Source organism: Gymnodraco acuticeps, unplaced genomic scaffold (genome assembly GCF_902827175.1).
Source record: "Gymnodraco acuticeps unplaced genomic scaffold, fGymAcu1.1, whole genome shotgun sequence".
Classification (NCBI taxonomy): Eukaryota; Metazoa; Chordata; class Actinopteri; order Perciformes; family Bathydraconidae; genus Gymnodraco; species Gymnodraco acuticeps.
Genome location: NW_022990699.1, coordinates 3,157,215 through 3,174,956, shown reverse-complemented (window position 1 = coordinate 3,174,956; position 17,742 = coordinate 3,157,215). Strand labels below are relative to the sequence as shown.

Below are 17,742 nucleotides of genomic sequence, written 5' to 3'. Positions count from 1 at the left end.
GTTTAAGAGAGGTTTGTAATTCTTTGTTCGTCGTAGCAGTAAAGAACACTCACTGTATCAAGGAGCTCTGATCTGGAGGATTTCTGAGCAATGTTAACGCTGGAGTAATTTTTTTAACTTGACAATCAGGTTGTGGGCAGAATGCAACGAGGGAATATTTTGAGGAATTGGATTTATTTGTTGTTTCATGTATCTCACATATGGAGTCTCGCCGCAGCACAGATTGTGTATTCTGTTACAGAGGAATCGAGCCCTGGTACCGCTGTGGGGAATTTGGCAAAGGACTTACATCTAAATGTACCAGAATTGGAAACTCGCGGATTTGAGATTTCAGGACCTAATAGGAGATATTTCGAAACGGATGTTAAGACTGGGATACTCTCGGTGAAAGACATAATTGACCGAGAGGAGCTATGCTCTCGTAATGTGAAGTGTTCTCTGGAAGTGGAAGCAATTGTGAACTCTCCGCTGAATCTTTATCGCTTCGAGGTTAACATTGTGGATATTAACGACAATGCACCCTCTTTTCGGATACCAGGGATTGTTTTGAACGTGTCCGAGTCAGCTTTTCCTGGGGAAAGATTTACCCTCACAAGAGCCTTTGATGCAGATGTCGGCAGTTATTCGGTTAAAGGCTACAAGCTTAGCAAAAATGAACACTTCACACTGGACGTACAGAACGGTGGAGAGCCGACAATGTCTGCCGAAATGGTGCTTCAGAAAGCCTTAGACCGTGAAAAACAGCCGGTTATTAAATTAACGCTGACAGCTGTAGATGGAGGAAAACCTCCTAAATCAGGAACGTTACATATCACCGTAAATGTCCAAGATGCAAATGACAATATTCCGATTTTCGACAAGCCACTGTACAAAGCCACGGTGCTTGAAAACACGCCATTCGGCACAACCGTAATATCTGTGTATGCTCATGATTTAGATGAAGGTCCTAACGGGGAAATAGTATATTCATTTATTAACCACGACAGTGATAATGATGTTGACACATTTTCAATAAATGCCTTGACGGGTGAAATTACTGTAAATGGAGAATTAGATCACGAAAAAAGTAATGCAGTTGAAATCCGGGTCCAAGCTAAAGACAAAGGACCAAACCCAAGAGCATCTCACTGTAAAGTACTAGTTGAAATCACTGATATTAATGATAATCTACCAGAAATATCGGTAACATCCTTAGTCAACGTAGTGAGGGAAGATGCACCGCAAGACACAATGGTTGGACTTATAACTGTGAAAGACAACGACGCAGAGAAAAATGGCGCTGTTCAGGTGAGAATAGTTGATGCAGTGCCGTTTAAAATAAAGAACACATATAAAAATCATTATTCTTTAGTCGTAGACGGAACTCTAGACAGAGAACGAGCTTCTCAATACAACGTAACAATAACAGCGACAGACGAAGGGGTTCCGCCTCTTTCCGTTACAAGAGTTATTACAGTCCACGTGTCTGATGTCAATGACAATGCACCTCGTTTTAATGAGCCTGTGATAAACATTTTTGTCAAAGAGAACAGTCCAGTAGGCGCAGTTATCTATACTATGAAAGCATATGATCCGGATGTAGACGAAAATGCAAAAATTACTTTTTCAGTAATTTATGATAAAAATAAGAACAATATAATAGGGTCTGTTATAAACGTCAACTCAGAGACTGGAGATATAGTCAGCCTGCAGTCTTTTAACTATGAGGAGTTAAACACGTTTCAGTTTAAAGTCCAGGCCACAGACTCTGGTGTTCCTCCTCTCAGCAGCAATGTGACGGTGAACGTTTTAATTCTGGATGAAAATGACAATAATCCAACAGTCCTCGCGCCCTATTCTGAGCACGGCTCCGTTAACAGTGAGAGCATCCCCTATTCTGCTGAGGCGGGATACTTTGTGGCAAAGATTAGGGCTGTAGACGCAGACTCTGGATACAATGCGCTGCTTTCGTATCACCTCTCTGAGCCCAAAGGAAACAACCTCTTCCGGATTGGAACCAGTAGCGGAGAAATCAGGACTAAGAGGAGAATGAGTGACAATGACCTGCAAACTCACCCCTTGGTGGTGTTGGTTTCTGATAACGGAGAACCCTCCCTGTCAGCTACTGTCTCTATTGATGTGGTGGTGGTTGAAAGCACAGCTGACATCCAGACTCAGTTCAGACATGTCCCCATACAGGAGGAGAGCTTCTCTGATTTGAACCTGTATCTGCTGATCGCCATTGTGTCGGTGTCAGTGATCTTTCTGCTGAGCCTCATCAGTTTAATAGCTGTCAAATGCCACAGGACAGACGGCAGTTTCAGCAGGTACAGCGCCCCAATGATCACCACCCACCCTGACGGGAGCTGGTCTTACTCTAAATCTACTCAGCAGTACGACGTGTGTTTCAGCTCAGACACAATGAAGAGTGACGTAGTGGTTTTCCCCGGCCCGTTTCCGCCTGTAGATGGTGAGCTGATCAGTATTAACGGAGGAGACACTTTTACCAGAACTCAGACTTTACCCAACAATGACAAGGTAGGCAATATTGTGCTGAATGCTAGAGGAACTTCACAATGGTATCATGCAAAATACTGAAATGTTATACCTATTTATACATCATAATATTTACAATATATAGATAAATAAAAAGGTGAGTTGTTTGAACCCAAGTGTAGATTTAGTTCTGATGATTTACTCATTACATTTCCGAAAGACGTGTTATGAGATTACCAGATTTTCGATTATTGCAACATTTGCTGACTTTCTGTGAAATAACTATGTGAAACAAAATAGTTATTGTGGGGGATATACAGTTAAATCATCAATTTCACCTGCGAGATTTCTATGTTGAATTCTCTTTACAGTTGCTGAATAATAGCATTTTAGGCAGAGAGGTGAAGTCTTAGTTGATTGAACTTGTTCTGTCATTCTGGTGACGAGCAGTGACGCTGTCTATGGTGCTGAACCCTGCATGGTGTTTTTGCGGTTACTGAAATTGCAGAGGCCTGTTACTGCTCTGCTCCTTATCCCCCAGCACAGTCTTACAGATCACAGCACAAAACTAGAGTTTGCAGTGCTGACAAATCCTGTTAAATAAAAAAGAATATGCCATACTTTAATAAATCAGCTCACTCAAGTTATGTTTTCACCATATATTAACATAACTTGAGTGACTAACGACATCACAACTCTTCATTGCGGTTAAATAAATGAACACATGCAATGAAGTGTTGTATATCACCTCAAAGCCTTACAAAAATATAATTGCGTTATTATGCAAGATATTCATGCAATGCTCAAACAACAGGAGGTGGGCAAAACATGGGCAGCGAAAACGACAATACCGTTCCAATTTAGAAAAGATACCCTCCATTTTTATTTTTGTTATGTCCTCAGACTTGTTATTATTACTGGCTTGTATTAACCACAGACACTTGTCTGTCTCATTCACAGACTGAGGGCATGTTATCAGGCATTTTGTTCCCGTGTGATTGTGTACAGTTAGATTGCTGCACTCGGACATTAGCCGGTCTGAATCAACAACATGTAGCCTAGTTTAAATACGCCAGCTAACGTTTGAGAATCGGTACTTGGTCAGTTGACTTGAAGGGTGGTTGTAGCTTTATCCCTCCGAGGAAAGTTGAAGTTATCCAGTTCCCGTCCCATTCACTGTCAATAAAGGGCACGGATGTATTCAAACACATACCATCTCCCTGAACGTCGTTTTTTACTTCAGTCCGAACCGTGTAAACGACGACTTCCTAAACACATTACTTTAATATAGCCTCCATAGCACTTAAACTCAAAAGAAGCCAATTTAATAAGCAAATTAGCTACTAGCACAGCAGGGAATGTTTTCAAAAGATACTGCATACATTTCAAGTGAACAAAAAACGTATTTTTGTGAATGGTGGTTTTGAGAAGTCCTGACGAGTTTTGTAGAGCTGCATGTCCATGATATCCATTAAAAGAACAACGTGTGGTGAAAGCTGAATCACAGGAGTTAACAAGTTTAACTTCTTGGCAACCGGTCAGGACGAAATGTCAATAAGCCATTTAAAAAGCCAAGAAAACGCCATCTTCCTCACTTTGTGGTGGCCTGCCGCTAATGGCTGGGAGCTGTACTGCAAACATTCTGGTGGAGGCTAACGTTGTCCGTCGGCCACAGAGAGGACGTGTTTTACTTAGCATCCCGTTGCATTATCTTGCTACATCAAAATAACCACAGTTCATCAGAGCATGTCTGGATTGTGTTACTGCATAAGAGCCTCTCATCGACCTTATATCTACTGCTAGGTCACCTGTGAATAAGCTATGCATCTTTCATGTGTGATCGAGCTCATGGTTAGGTTGGAAAAGCAGAAGTAAACAGAGCTAGTCGTCTGCTGTTTGATGACAAGTTTATTTTTGTGCTTAGTGAAGGTTTTGGTGGCATGACATTTGATAGGGAATTACTGACAGCAGCTGTGTTTTCATGGGTGCACCTTTTGGTTTGCCCATGCATTGTGTTGTCTGGTTGTTATTGTCTATACACATATTCATTCAAACTGTAGGATAACAAGCTGCTATCTTCATTTTTGAGCTTCACCAGCAATGCACCTTTCTCAGCTTCTCATCTAATGTTGAAGTTGGAAGGAGTTTGGCTGAAAATTGTATAGGTCACCAAACTCTACGTTCAATGCCCTTTTTCGTTGCTGATATTTGGACTTCCATTGTTGGAAAAGCACTAGTGTTTCTGAAAACTTTCATGCTTGCTCTATATTGCCCTATAACCTGACAGTGACACCATGCAGAATAACAGGAACCTGAACCTGAGACACAAATTCAGCATATCCAGCATGCATTACACCTGTCATTTTCCTATTTTGATACTATGATTTTGTCAAAATGTCTGGGAAGGAGGCCTATACAAAAAAACAAGGTGTACATATTTCCACCTAACTAGCCTACACCAATGAGCAACTATACATACTTGTCATATAGGGTTGTTTTTTGTATGCCATGCCTCCATAAATTATAGCCGGGAACTTCACTTCCGAGCCCCAGTGTATTGTCAAACACTGTTATGCTTTTAAGGTGTGAGGCTATATTGATAGATTAACATCCATGAGAAAGGGTCCCTTTTGCCAATCCCTCTTAATACTGACAATAGGTGATGTATGTGCCTTGAATCTGATATATCTGATACAACTGCTAAACACACACACACATATATATATTATTCTTTATTTATTAAAATAACATGTTCACTTCCTAACAATCCTGTATTGGTGAATTAGATCTGGTTCTACCTATTTCTACAATTTGTTTGAATCTTGTTTGCTCAGTTCCCTCAATTACATTGCTCTCCCACATCAAGACATAGGCAACATGAAATAATTCATTTCAAGCCTATTCCTTTTTCTCTTCCTCCTCTATGCTGTCAGAGCCTCTCCCCTCCCCCTCTCCTTCATCAGCTCTCTGAGAAGGGGAGCAGCTGAGAGAACTAACAGGGAATTACCGTCCATCTCTAGACATGTGTGCCGTCAGCCTTAGAGCGCTGTAAACATGATCTAATATATTTTCATTAACATCCCTAAAGTGTGTACAGAGTATGAGGCAACATTTGCCAGCTCATGCCATAGAACGCAGGTGTTGTGTGGATTATGTCGTGATTGAATTTGTCAGGGTTAAAATGCAGTTCTGTATGGACATTTGTATGGAATGTGATACTAATTTAATAGTAACATAGTTTATCTGTGCTTTATCTGTGTTGGATATTCTTGGTGACGCACGCTGTGCTTTGTGTTGTTGTGAATCTATGATGCTTTGAGTCATTCAGACGATGTGACTTCATTTCAGGGAGTGGTCCAGCACAAACAAGCATGGCCTCATCTGTCAAAACACCTTTCGTTTGGTTGGTTCAGTGTGAGTAGGACTGAATCAGGGTTTCTGCGCTCTCAAACAGACTTTACCCATTGCAGGGAAGGCGATACGTATGGGTTATGTGAGGCTCTAAAGTGGGTCAGCGTGTGATTTAAAAATGGCAGCGCGCTATGCACCATCTGAATGAGCCTGTGTTTTCGTTGCCTCGCTCTTTCCCTGATGCGGTCCCTGCTATATGTTCAAGCTCTCCATACTCTGATTCCAGAAACAATGCCTAGGGCTTTCTCTGCGTAAAAGGGATTCAGTTTGTGTTGGGAATGCTGCAGCTCTCTGCGAATGTGAGTGAGGGGGGAGGGGTAGGTAATTTTCCGCTACTCGCTGCAGCAGCAGCAGGGAGCTTCAGTACCGATCGAGGTATCAGCTCTGCTCGGCTCAGCTCTCCCTCCTTCTCTGCTCTGCGGCTGGGCGGGGCCGACAACACCTAGTGTCAATCATCCAAACGGGTTGGGCGGAGCAAAGGGTCAGTGTGGATAACGAGGAGAGGATGTTATCCTTGCATCAGAACATCGTGTGTCTGTTTCGGTGTGTTACATGATATTTTCTAAAGCTGCAAGACTGTCTTTTTTTTCATACAGCAGGTATTGCCTTGGTGGGTGTTTTATAGAGCCATTATACAATACACCGTGTAAAGCAATTGGGAGAGCTTCTTTGCAGTATGCATAAGAGGCTGACTTGAGGTTTAGAGTTTGAATCCAATAAAAGCTTCTAACTGCCCTCTCCCGGTGCTGCATTAAATTATTGATTCTACTGTACATTAGGCACACTGCTAATGTTCCGCAGCTCTTATTGCAGTAGAGACATTCACCAAAGTCATCTGTGGTAGATAACATAGATGGGTTCGACAGATGGACAAAAAGCATTACGTTTAAATGACCTTATCTCACCAGTTTTGATACAAGGTGACAGAACAGCAGCTAGGTTAACAGAACATGTGTTTATTTATATAATTTCTGAATTTGTCTCCCTGTCTGACTGTCACACTCACATCATTATATTTAGCACTTCCTGTTGTTCCCCTTCACAAGGGTGTGTCCTTTGTGTGCGTGAGGTTAGTGCTGCTATCTGTGGTTACCATGGAGACTGCTCTAAGCCGTAATTTAATGATGAACTAGTCTGTTTCCAGGGATCCGCCAGTATGCACCCACCCCCACTCAGACATCAGTCCCAGCATGTGCTGTAAGCAGGAAGGAAACAGGGTGGACATGATGGGGGGCAGGAGGAGAGAAAGGGAGACATAGGGAGATAGACAAAGAGGAAGATGGCAACCAAAGATGTGCAGCATCCTGTGCAGAATTGCCAAGTCAGACGAGGGGTAAAGGTAGAAAGCAAGCAAGGGAGAATGGTGTGAGATTAGTGAATCGTTTCTAAAAAGGGACTGGGTTTTAGGGAAAGTCATAAATACAGCAGCGCAGACTCAAGCCTTGAGTGTGAGATAGTGAGAAAACTGGAGCTTCTGAGGATGAGTTTGACAACAAAACACATTAAATACATGCCCTGCAGCTGGGTGAGAACATCACAGGCTTACAATTGGTCACAGATAAAAGGAAGAACTTATCACCAGCACTCCCCTTCTCCCACTTCCACCAACCCGTCCATCCTCCCTCTGTGCTCCCTCTTAGTGGCATCGGGATGTTTTTGCAGTCATTAGATTAGCTTTGTCATGCTCAGAACCATGGGCTCCATCCTCTCCCATCCGGCAAGTATACAAAGCCAGGGCATCCTAAGAGGGAAGTATCCAAAGCCTGCCTGCATTTTCTGATAGCTTTGTTCATTGCCACAAGAAAAATCTGTTTGATTTATGCACAGGCTGAACCAGGACAACCAAGGAACTGTTTAACCCGTACAGGACCCCAGAGGAAGGGATTTATGGTGCTTTTAGTTCTCTCATAACCTTTCTTTTTGAAAGCAAGGCACACAAGGGATCAGCACAAACAAACATACTGTATCCATCTGAGTAAAAGGATTGTGGTTACCATGGGACTTTTGTTTCTGAGATTTATAAATGGAAAGTTCTAGGATGATAGGAAGGTATGAGAACACAGCGTTGTCATAGTGTTATAAGCCTATTAACTAAATAATACCATTGAGTTTTGTATATTTATTATGCATTTTCCATTTGAATTTGAAAGACTGAGGCTAATAAAGTGAGTGACACTTTAACAACGCAAGAGCAGATTGTGGTACCTTATCTTTGAGAGTTGTTTATTTACCTTTTTTCAGTGAGGGACACAACATGTTCAGCTGACACACCAGAACCCCTATTTAAGTGTTTGTGGTGTCTATCCAATACATTGAAATTATAGCTTAGTATCACATTTTGATCCATGAACATGTGACTTCTAATGTAAGACTGTTGTACTAAACACTCCACTATTGGTATGCTTCATATTGTTCTTTTTCGTCTCACCTCTGAAAGGTAGCCTTACCTTATATCCTTCTTTATTCCTTGTTTTCACTGTATTCTAAAATAAGAGAGAAAATGACTGCCACTGCAGTGTGACGTCTGTGCCCTCTGTCTCTCTCTTTTTCTTTCTCTCTCTCTCTAAATCCCACACACTCGTACACACACGCACACTCAGGGTTGGGATTATGTGTTAGTGCTTTGGCTTAATGAAAAAGCCTGTGAGGATGGGCAGTGGGGTGATGACGTGTCCATCCCATGTACTACCGATTTAATCCAACAGAGGGACCAATTACACTGTCTCTTCCACCTCTGCTTCCTCTTGCTGCCTGCCTCTCAGACCTGACATAAGGAATCAATTTGCAGTGCTTTTGACCTTGGCTTCTTTCTTTTTTTTTTACTGAGATAAGACTCCCTATACTGCGTTGTGAAAATGAAGATACTATGTCATTGCCGTACATTCATTTTATTTTGGTTGGTAGAAATTATTACCAACAGACACAAAGTTAACATGAATGACCAGTTACTGTTAAAAAGTGTAAAAAACTCAAAAACGATATATTTATTTTATTGTTTGGATTGTACATCCCATAATCTCCCCCACCTCGGGAATAACTTATCTTTAAAATGTTTTAATTAGCTGTTTCTGCCATCTCTTCCTACAAGGGCTGTGTTTTGTCACTGCTTTGCATATTTTTTATTGATCTAAATCTGAAAGCACATTTTTCTTCTACAGACATTGCTGCCCACCTACAAAACAATAAACAGTCTGCATACACTTCCTCTATTTCTTTTTTGCTCACTTTCTCTTTGATTATCATATAGAAAAAAGGATATGTGTGCCTTTAATATTCTACCAGTACCAACCTAATACAATGACGACTGTCTCATTGTGCAAAGTGGCACCAAACCAAAGCTCTATGACATTTTGAATAACATGGAGATGAAAACTCTGGCCCTGAAGTTTATGATTAGTGACGTAAATAATAATATTTTCCATCAAAATGCATTGAAATAAGGCACATGAGGAGTTCCATCTGTGAACCAGTGTAGTCAGTGTAGGGACCTATTCCCTCGATCATCTGTTTGTCCTTGATGGTTGTTTTATGTGATTCAAGAGTTATAAGAAGCAGCAGCAAGAGATTCTCGGACATTCATTCAGACTAATTGTATCCTTAGATAGCATTTGTGTTTTCAGTAGTTGTGTTTTTCACTATGTGTGTGTGTGTGTGTGTGTGTGTGTGTGTGTGTGTGTGTGTGTGTGTGTGTGTGTGTGTGTGTGTGTGTGTGTGTGTGTGTGTGTGTGTGTGTGTGTGTGTGTGTGTGTGTGTGTGTGTGTGTGTGTGTGTGTGTGTGTGTGTGTGTGTGTGTGTGTGTGTGTGTGTGTGTGTGTGTGTGTGTGTGTGTGTGTGTGTGTGTGTGTGTGTGCCTACAGGCATACATGCCCTTTAAGTTTGCATGCCTCTGTTTGTATATGTTGACTGAGGGAGTGATGTAAGGACTTCTGCTTCATGATAGCCCAGCCTTGACCTGCTCCTCTGTGGATCTTTGCTGACATCTGACTCACTAAAATGGGGGGATTCCAGATAAAAGACTCAGAGGGATGTAATATGAATGGCTTTTAGAGTGGCCGCTTACAGTATTAATGAAATTGAGTCTTACTGAGGAGAATGTTATTAATACAGCCGTCTTGCAAAAGTGATGCAATGGTGGGGTGTTAATACTCTAGCAGGAAAAATGAAGAAATGTTTTTAATTATAATTATCTTTCTTCACCAAATCTATTAGGAGCCAAACGTTTTTTTTGTTCTCACCTACTGATTTTAGTTTTTGTCTATAATAATAATAATACATTACATTTATAAAGCGCTTTTCCTGGTGCTCAAAGCACTTACAAGCAAGTAAAACAAAATAACAACAAAAGTAAAAAGTGCTTAGCTAGGTGGAATAAGGGCAAGGGGTTAGTTGATTAGGAGTTGAAGGCAAGAGTGAAAAGGTGAGTTTTGAGGGATTGTTTGAATTATGTGAGAGTGTTGGCGGATCTGACGTGGATGGGGAGGGAGTTCCAGAGTGTGGGGGAGGCTGCAGCGAAGGCCCTGTCACCCCAGGTCCTGAGCTTTGTCCTGATGGGCTGCAGTAGGTTAGCTTCAGCAGACCTGAGGCGACGGGGGTGTGTCGTTGGATGAGGTCACAGAGGTAGGGGGGGCAAGGTTGTTGAGGGCTTTGAAAGTGAAAAGTAATATTTTAAAGTCATTGCGGTGTTTGATGGGGAGCCAGTGGAGGTCATGGAGGATAGGGGTGATGTGGTCGGAGCGTCGGGTGGAGGTGAGCAAGCGGGCAGCTGAGTTTTGGACATATTGAAGTTTTTTTAGTGTGAATGCAGGTGATCTAAAAAGTATGCTGTTGCAGTAATCCAGTCGGGATGTTATAAAGGCATGGATCAGAGTTTCAGCAGCGATCGATGAGAGGGAGGGTCTAATGCGGGCGATGTTCTTTAAATGGAAGACAGCGTTTTTTGTGACCTGGTTGACGTGAGGGAGGAAAGTGAGGGTGGGGTCGAGGATGATGCCAAGGTTACGGATGTGAATGGAGGGGTTGACAATGGAGCCATCGATGGTTAGAGAAAAATCTTGGGTTGAGCGGGTAAGTGAGTTTGTCACAGTTAAGTTTTAGAAAATTGTTTTGCATCCACATGTTAATGTTATTGAGGCAGGTGCTGAGCTGGGAGTGTGTGGTTGGAGAAATTGATTTTGTTGAGAGGTAGAGCTGTGTTCATCAGCATAACAGTGGAACTGGAGTTGGTGTTGACGGAGGATTTGTCCAATTGGGAGGATGTAGATGATGAACAGAAGGGGACCAAGTACAGAACAGTCTATGAGTCTGGAAAAGGCATTAGCAGTTGTGTTTCCATTAAAACCCCAGAATGCTCCTTGGCCAGCCCTCAGATCATTGGATGTCTGACAGAGGTGCAGCTGGAGATCCACAGTGCGTAGGCAAGAGACGTTGGGATAAGTGAACATTTGGATAAAGGGAGAATACAAAAAATAATAGGACACGTACATTGCTTGATATGGAGGGTGGGGAAAGCTCTGACAACCTGTATTTGTGTTGACAAAATCCACTAAACATCAGAAATTCTTCAATTAGGATTTTGAAATCTGTGTTTGTTGATGTGTATCAGGCTAATTGGGATAACTTTGTCTACAGCACCCTTGGGTGAAAAATGAAGTAATCTACAGCTGAGAGAGTAATTGAGGCTGAAACAGATGGGCATATTTGGAAGAGGAGAGGGAGTTGTAATTTATCCAGCAGCAACCCTTTGGAAAAGTAAAGGGAGGAGGAAGGAGGAGAGTCAGGTGCACAGGTCATGTGTAATTCCAGCGCTGTGTTGGTTTTTGACGAGATAAACGGTGCCTGTTTTCTTGTTTGTGTCATTGCTTAACACGGAGGTCCACATGTCCCACCGGGAAAATCTGCTAAATGTCACGGTGAGCGTGGCAGACTGCACACGTAGAACCATCAGAGACAGTTGTAAGGCTTCGCTTGATCACCCCTCCCCTGCTCAGTGGTGTGCAGTAAAAAGTCCATGACATTTCATTTTTTTACCGTTTTAAAAAAGGCTTTGCAGAGGTAATAGCTAATATATAATGTCATTTGAATAACATAGTGCACGTTCAAGAACCACATGCACATTTTGCAGTCTGCAAATTCAGTCCTTTATATACTTGGCTGCTTTTCCAACTCCCTATTTTGCCACCTCCTCGTCGTCGCCTTGTAGTGTGAAGAGTCAATGTGCATCTACCCATCCACTAGCAGCATCCGAGTGAGTCACAGCCTTCTCCCCGTTTCCCAGGATGCAAACGCTGTCATCGCCGTGGGCAGACCGGGCGTGGGTGAGTGGCAGAGCACCAGGAGAGGAAAAAGATTGTGTGGGCAGTGGACGCTCATCTTGGCCCAGTGGCCGAGTGAATCTTGAAGACTCAGGGTCTCACAAGGCCACTTCTTCACAGCACACAACTTGTCAAAAGAGTGGCAAGGATCACATCAGCACAGTTTTACTGTTACATCACTGTTTTTTCTCAGACTAATTTAAAGCCTATTTATGGTGGCTCCTAGCAAACCTATTGACGTGAAACTGCGAACACTGAACTTGAGTTGATTGTTTTTTACAGTCATCGCTCCACTGTTGAGATCAAATTGAATCGTGTCAAGGATCTTCAATTTCTATTTGCCATGTTAAATGCATTGGGGTGAGGTCTCATCCAATTAACTTGAATTCAATTTAAATCTGAATTTAATTTAGGTACATGGATTCTGTGTTCGGAGTAATTAGAGGAGAGCCAGAGCAGGCTGATTTGGCCGCCACCTGCTACCCCACGCATGCGCAGTTCATGCCTGCCAGAGGTGGCCGCAGCGTTGTATTTTGGCCAGATGAGAGGGTTCACTCCCAGAGCATATTGTCTGTGACCCGACTAGCCTCGTCGTCACCAGTGGACATCTTATTAACATTACGTGCTTTGTGTTGTATGTAGAAGTGCAAATGTCAGTTAGGCCTATATGCTGACAGAACGTCCCAGTGTCTCAGCACTTAACTCTCGTGAAGAGACACATGGTGAGAAGCCAGGCTAGATTCACCCCTCTATTGAATGTTGTGGTTAAAATATGAGAGAGAGAGCCTCTGACCACACTCGCAACACCTTCATTAATTTAATCTTATTCCCATGGCATTTGTTGTGATAAAATAACGTGTGTAATAGAGTAATGTCAACCAAAGTCATATAGGAAATAATACACCCAAATTGCATGGAGCTTGTATTGTTTTTATAGGTGGTGTATTTGTTTTTGTATATGTTTCTTTTTTTTCAAAATATATTCTGCATATATCAGACATTTGCTTTTCCGTTTGGCTCGAGGGTTCTTGAGTAATTGTGGGCTTGCATCAGTGCGGAAATGTAATCGCCAGGCTGGTTCATAAATCAGTTTCCCAGCGTACAATGAAAAGGGCGGTGGCGCTGACAAAAACAGGGAAAACGATTGTTGTCGAAATGTTTTCCCCAAAATCTGTGTCAGCTACAGCGTCCATATTCGTGCACATAATACTCCGGAGTATTTTCTTCCTTTCTGTGTTTGTTTTTATTTTATTAGATGTTCTTCCATCATTTTATTCGGAGGTGTTGAAATGCAGTCAGCATCTCTTGAGCGAGAGGGCTCCCCCTCCCCTTTTGCCCACAGAAACCATCGCAGGGAGGGAGAGAGAAAAAGAGAGAGAGCGCTATAGACAGTGAAAGCAGCCAGCCTTGCACTGTAGGATAGAGAAATTTAAAAACAGAACCCAGCATAGACAAAGGAAAACATGGATGCACAGGGGAACATTCCCGTTAAACAGGCACCAGAGAGGATGCGGTGGTATTCCTGCACATAGTCGGAGTTATGCACGGATAATTTCCTCGTTTTTAATGAGGCGGGAGGGCACTCACAGCAAGCTGAAAAGACGGATAGATTCCTCCAAGCCGTCTGCGAATTCTGCCTGCCTGCGATGGCTGTGACGGCACGATGCTGTTACAGTGTAAATGAGAATGTGCCTTTTTCTTTATATTTTGTTATTTTCATACTGAGTAGCCTTACAAATGCACAACTTCGATACTCCATTCCGGAGGAGCTGGAAAACGGGGCATTGGTCGGTGACATTGTCCGGGATTTGGGTTTGGACCTGAGCAAACTTTCCACGCGACGCGTCAGAATCACTTCTGACAGTGGACGGAGATATTTCACCATAAATCACAAAACAGGGAAGCTGGTTGTGAGTGACCGTATTGACCGAGAGACAGTTTGTGAATTCAGTGGCACCTGTTCACGCAACCTTGAGGTGGTATTAGAGAATCCACTGGAGGTGCACAACGTGGAGGTGGACATTTTAGACGTAAACGATAACGCGCCACAATTCCCTCGAGATGAATATCAGCTCGAGGTGTCCGAGTCCGCTCTCACCGGTTCGCGCTTTCGCATAGAGGGAGCTCAGGATGCAGATGATGGTTCCAACTCTGTGAAGCAGTACCGCCTCAGCCCAAACGACCACCTCACTCTGGACTCTATTAAGCCCTTTTCAAATAATAAGCACATCGAGTTTATTCTTAAAAAGCCCTTTGACCGTGAGCAGAAACCCTCTCATCAGTTAATCCTGACAGCAATAGATGGAGGCACCCCACAGAGAACTGGCACTGCCAAAATCAATGTACGTATACTTGATGCCAATGACAATGTACCTGCGTTTGACATCTCTGTGTACAAAGTAAAATTGTACGAAAACTCTCCAAAGGGTGCACTTGTGATCAAGTTAAATGCAACAGACCCTGATGAGGGCTCAAATGGGGAAGTGTTTTATTCCTTCAGCAGTTACACACCAGAAAGAGTCAGACAGATGTTTTCCATGGACACAGAAACAGGTGAAATTAGGGTGAAAAACAACATAGACTATGAAGAGACAAACTCTTATGAAATGTACATACAGGCTATGGACAAGGGGCCAGCTGCTGTGGCAGTTCACTGTAAAGTAGTCGTAGAAGTTTTGGATGTCAATGACAACATTCCTCAGATTATACTGTCTTCACTCTCCAGTCCTGTACGTGAGGATGCCCGGGCTGACACAGTTGTAGCATTGATCAGTGTGAATGATCGTGACTCTGGAAAAAATAAACAAGTTTCCCTTGATATCATGCCCAATCTGCCTTTTAGGATCAAGTCTTTCCGGAACCACTATACTGTTGTTACCTCTGCTTTCCTTGACCGGGAAACCATCTCATCCTACAATGTCACTGTCAATGCTGTGGATGGAGGCACCCCAGCCCTATCATCTCAAATGACCTTTAAGGTTGCTGTTGCAGACGTGAATGACAACCCGCCTCGTTTTGAACAGACATCCTATACCGTTTATATTACAGAGAACAATGCTCCCGGTGCACCTTTGTGTGTTGTTAAAGCCACAGATGCTGATGCTGCTGAAAATGCACGCATCACCTATACTGTCCTGAATGACAACAACCATGGCATCCCTGTAGCCAGCTACATCAGCATCAAACCTGCCAAAGGTGAAGCCTATGCCCTGCGAGCCTTCGATTTTGAGAAGTTGAGAGAGTTTCACTTTCAGGTTAAAGCCCAGGACAATGGTGTGCCTCCCCTAAGCCGTGTGGCCACTGTGTATGTTTACATTATGGATCAGAATGACCATGTGCCCAGGATAGTCTACCCACCTTCCAATGGCAGCCGCTCCACAGAAACGCTGATGAAAAACGCTGAAGCAGGAGTGTTGGTCACCAAGGTGACAGCGTGGGATGGTGACGCTGGGCAGAATGCTTGGCTGCTCTACGCCATTGAGCAGACAAACACAGACCTTGACCTGTTCAAGGTGCATGAGTACACCGGCGAAATACGCACCACAAGGCGGGTCATTGAGGACAACTCCACCTCCTTCATCTTGACAGTGCGAGTACATGATAATGGTTTACCGCCACTCTCCTCCACAGCCACCATCCATGTGCACGTGATGGAGCTTCCTCCTAAGTTGACCCCTGACCCTAAGCGTATCATCCGACCGAACAGCCCCCTGATGTTTTCCAACGTCACCCTCTACCTCATCATTGCTCTTTGTGCAACAACTTTTGTGTTCCTGGTCACCATCTTTGTGCTGGCCATTGTGCGTTGCCATGCGTACTGCACCCAGCCTGGCTCCTGCTCCCCATGTTGTGTATCCAAGAAAAGTGTTCCAGAGGGTGGCACCACAGCAGGTGGTGGTGGGGGAGGAGGAAGAGCTGCACGTGGAGGTGGTGGTGGTGGTGCTGGTGGCGGAGGGCAACCAAACGACAATGTGGCCATGCGACGTGACCTCAAAGGGGAACCGCATTATATTGAAGTGCGGGGAAATGGGTCTTTAACTAACACATACTGTTACAAGACATGTATGACAGCCACGTCAGGAAGCGACACATTTATGTTCTACAACACGGGACGGCCACACAGTAGCACCTGGGGCTCGGGCTACGTCACCAGCCACAGCGGACAGAGCCAGTTAATTGTACGGCGACTCAGTATGCCAGATGCAACTGTTCAGGTGTGTGTCTAGTGTGATCTCTGTATTTGTTGTTTTAGATTGCCTCATAGCAGTAAATGAGCCACAAGGCACAAGCTATAAAAACAAAAATTATCAGACAGTTATGGCTCAGGCTTTGCTCTAGGGCAGTGTTCTTGCAGTTGGATTGCAGTTTACATTTATGGCTCTGAAACTGTTAAAGCCATTTATATGTTCTACAAGCGTGTAATGTTTCACAATAATACATTTACTTGCTGCTCTTCAGGACAGATGGTTTAAAAAAAGGCAAATTGGAATTTATAAGTTATTTCCATCACTTGCAAGATGCCTGAGAACATGATCTACTGTGAGAAAAAGTTACCACCATTTTTTTTAGGTATATGCTTCCATTATTACGTTTTAATGGTCATTACATTAGGTGCCATTTATCTTCAGGTCTGCATCTAAAAACAATGTGTGGGTAGTTTCTCTGTACGGTTTATAGGAGTGGGTTGGTTAATGCACTCTGATTTGCTGGTTGTGGTAAGTGTCTTTGTGTGTGTTCCACGCTTGCTAAAGACCAGGCATTTGGAGAGTCGGTGAAGATATTAAAGTACAACCGTCCTCCACAGTTCTGCAGAAAGCTGTAATCTGCTCTCTGTTACATTCTCTCTTCACAACACACCAGTAGATTTCAGCTTGTTCACCTATGACCCCACACAGCCAATGTTATTTGTCACCTCTGAGCTGTGTGCAAGACTATTCAAGTCCAGTAGGTCCAGAGGGCATTCAGTGGTTATCTCTAAAGAGAGGGACAGTCTAGAAAATAGAGCAGCATTTGCCAGCTGCAAGGGCCTACAGTCCCACTGCACCAAAAATATCCTCTTCTGGTCACGTACCTCTCTGGTAGTGAGCAGCAAGCAAGCATTTTGGAATAGGGGAAGAAGGCAGGAAGGAGGCACCAGAGTTTCAGTTCATGTTTTTTTTGCCATTTAAAAGGTTGCATAGAGTTGTTTGTATAATTTAAAGAACCAAGCAGTATTTTTAGAATAAAACAAATATTATTTACTTTCAACATGGTGATGTGAGCCTCTATCGGTCTGTCTAGTCAGTGAAGAAAAGGACATTTGAGTAAAGGAGTAATGAAAAAGAGGATGAAATGTTTACGGGTATTGTTCTATTATCACTTGATGTGTCCCTCATTAAATGCCAGTCATGTTTCTATTTAATTAACTGTCAGCGATGTGTTTCTCAGTACTGTGCGTGGATTGGCTGGCTGTGCGCAGATGAGGCGGGGGGATGAAAGGTGATTGGACAGAGTGTTGATGGCGGAGGTGTGCGCTCTGTATCCATGCCAGGAGTGTTCACACAGA

At 43.2% G+C, this 17,742-nt stretch overlaps 1 protein-coding gene across 13 annotated transcripts in view; it reads left to right on the top strand.

The window, feature by feature from the left end:
• LOC117555896 (protocadherin alpha-C2-like) overlaps positions 1–17,742 on the top strand; it is a 206,894-nt gene that overhangs the window by 172,858 nt on the left and 16,294 nt on the right. The window contains exon 1 of one of the 13 annotated variants that reach the window (XM_034230939.1): positions 38–2,517. The exons of 11 other annotated variants lie outside the window; for them this stretch is intronic. In XM_034230939.1, the coding sequence (XP_034086830.1) occupies positions 142–2,517 (2,376 nt within the window). In that variant the 5' untranslated portion in view covers positions 38–141. Of the gene's footprint in view, positions 1–37; positions 2,518–13,843; positions 16,412–17,742 lie in introns of those variants that run through there. One more of the 13 variants, XM_034230933.1, reaches the window with a different exon arrangement.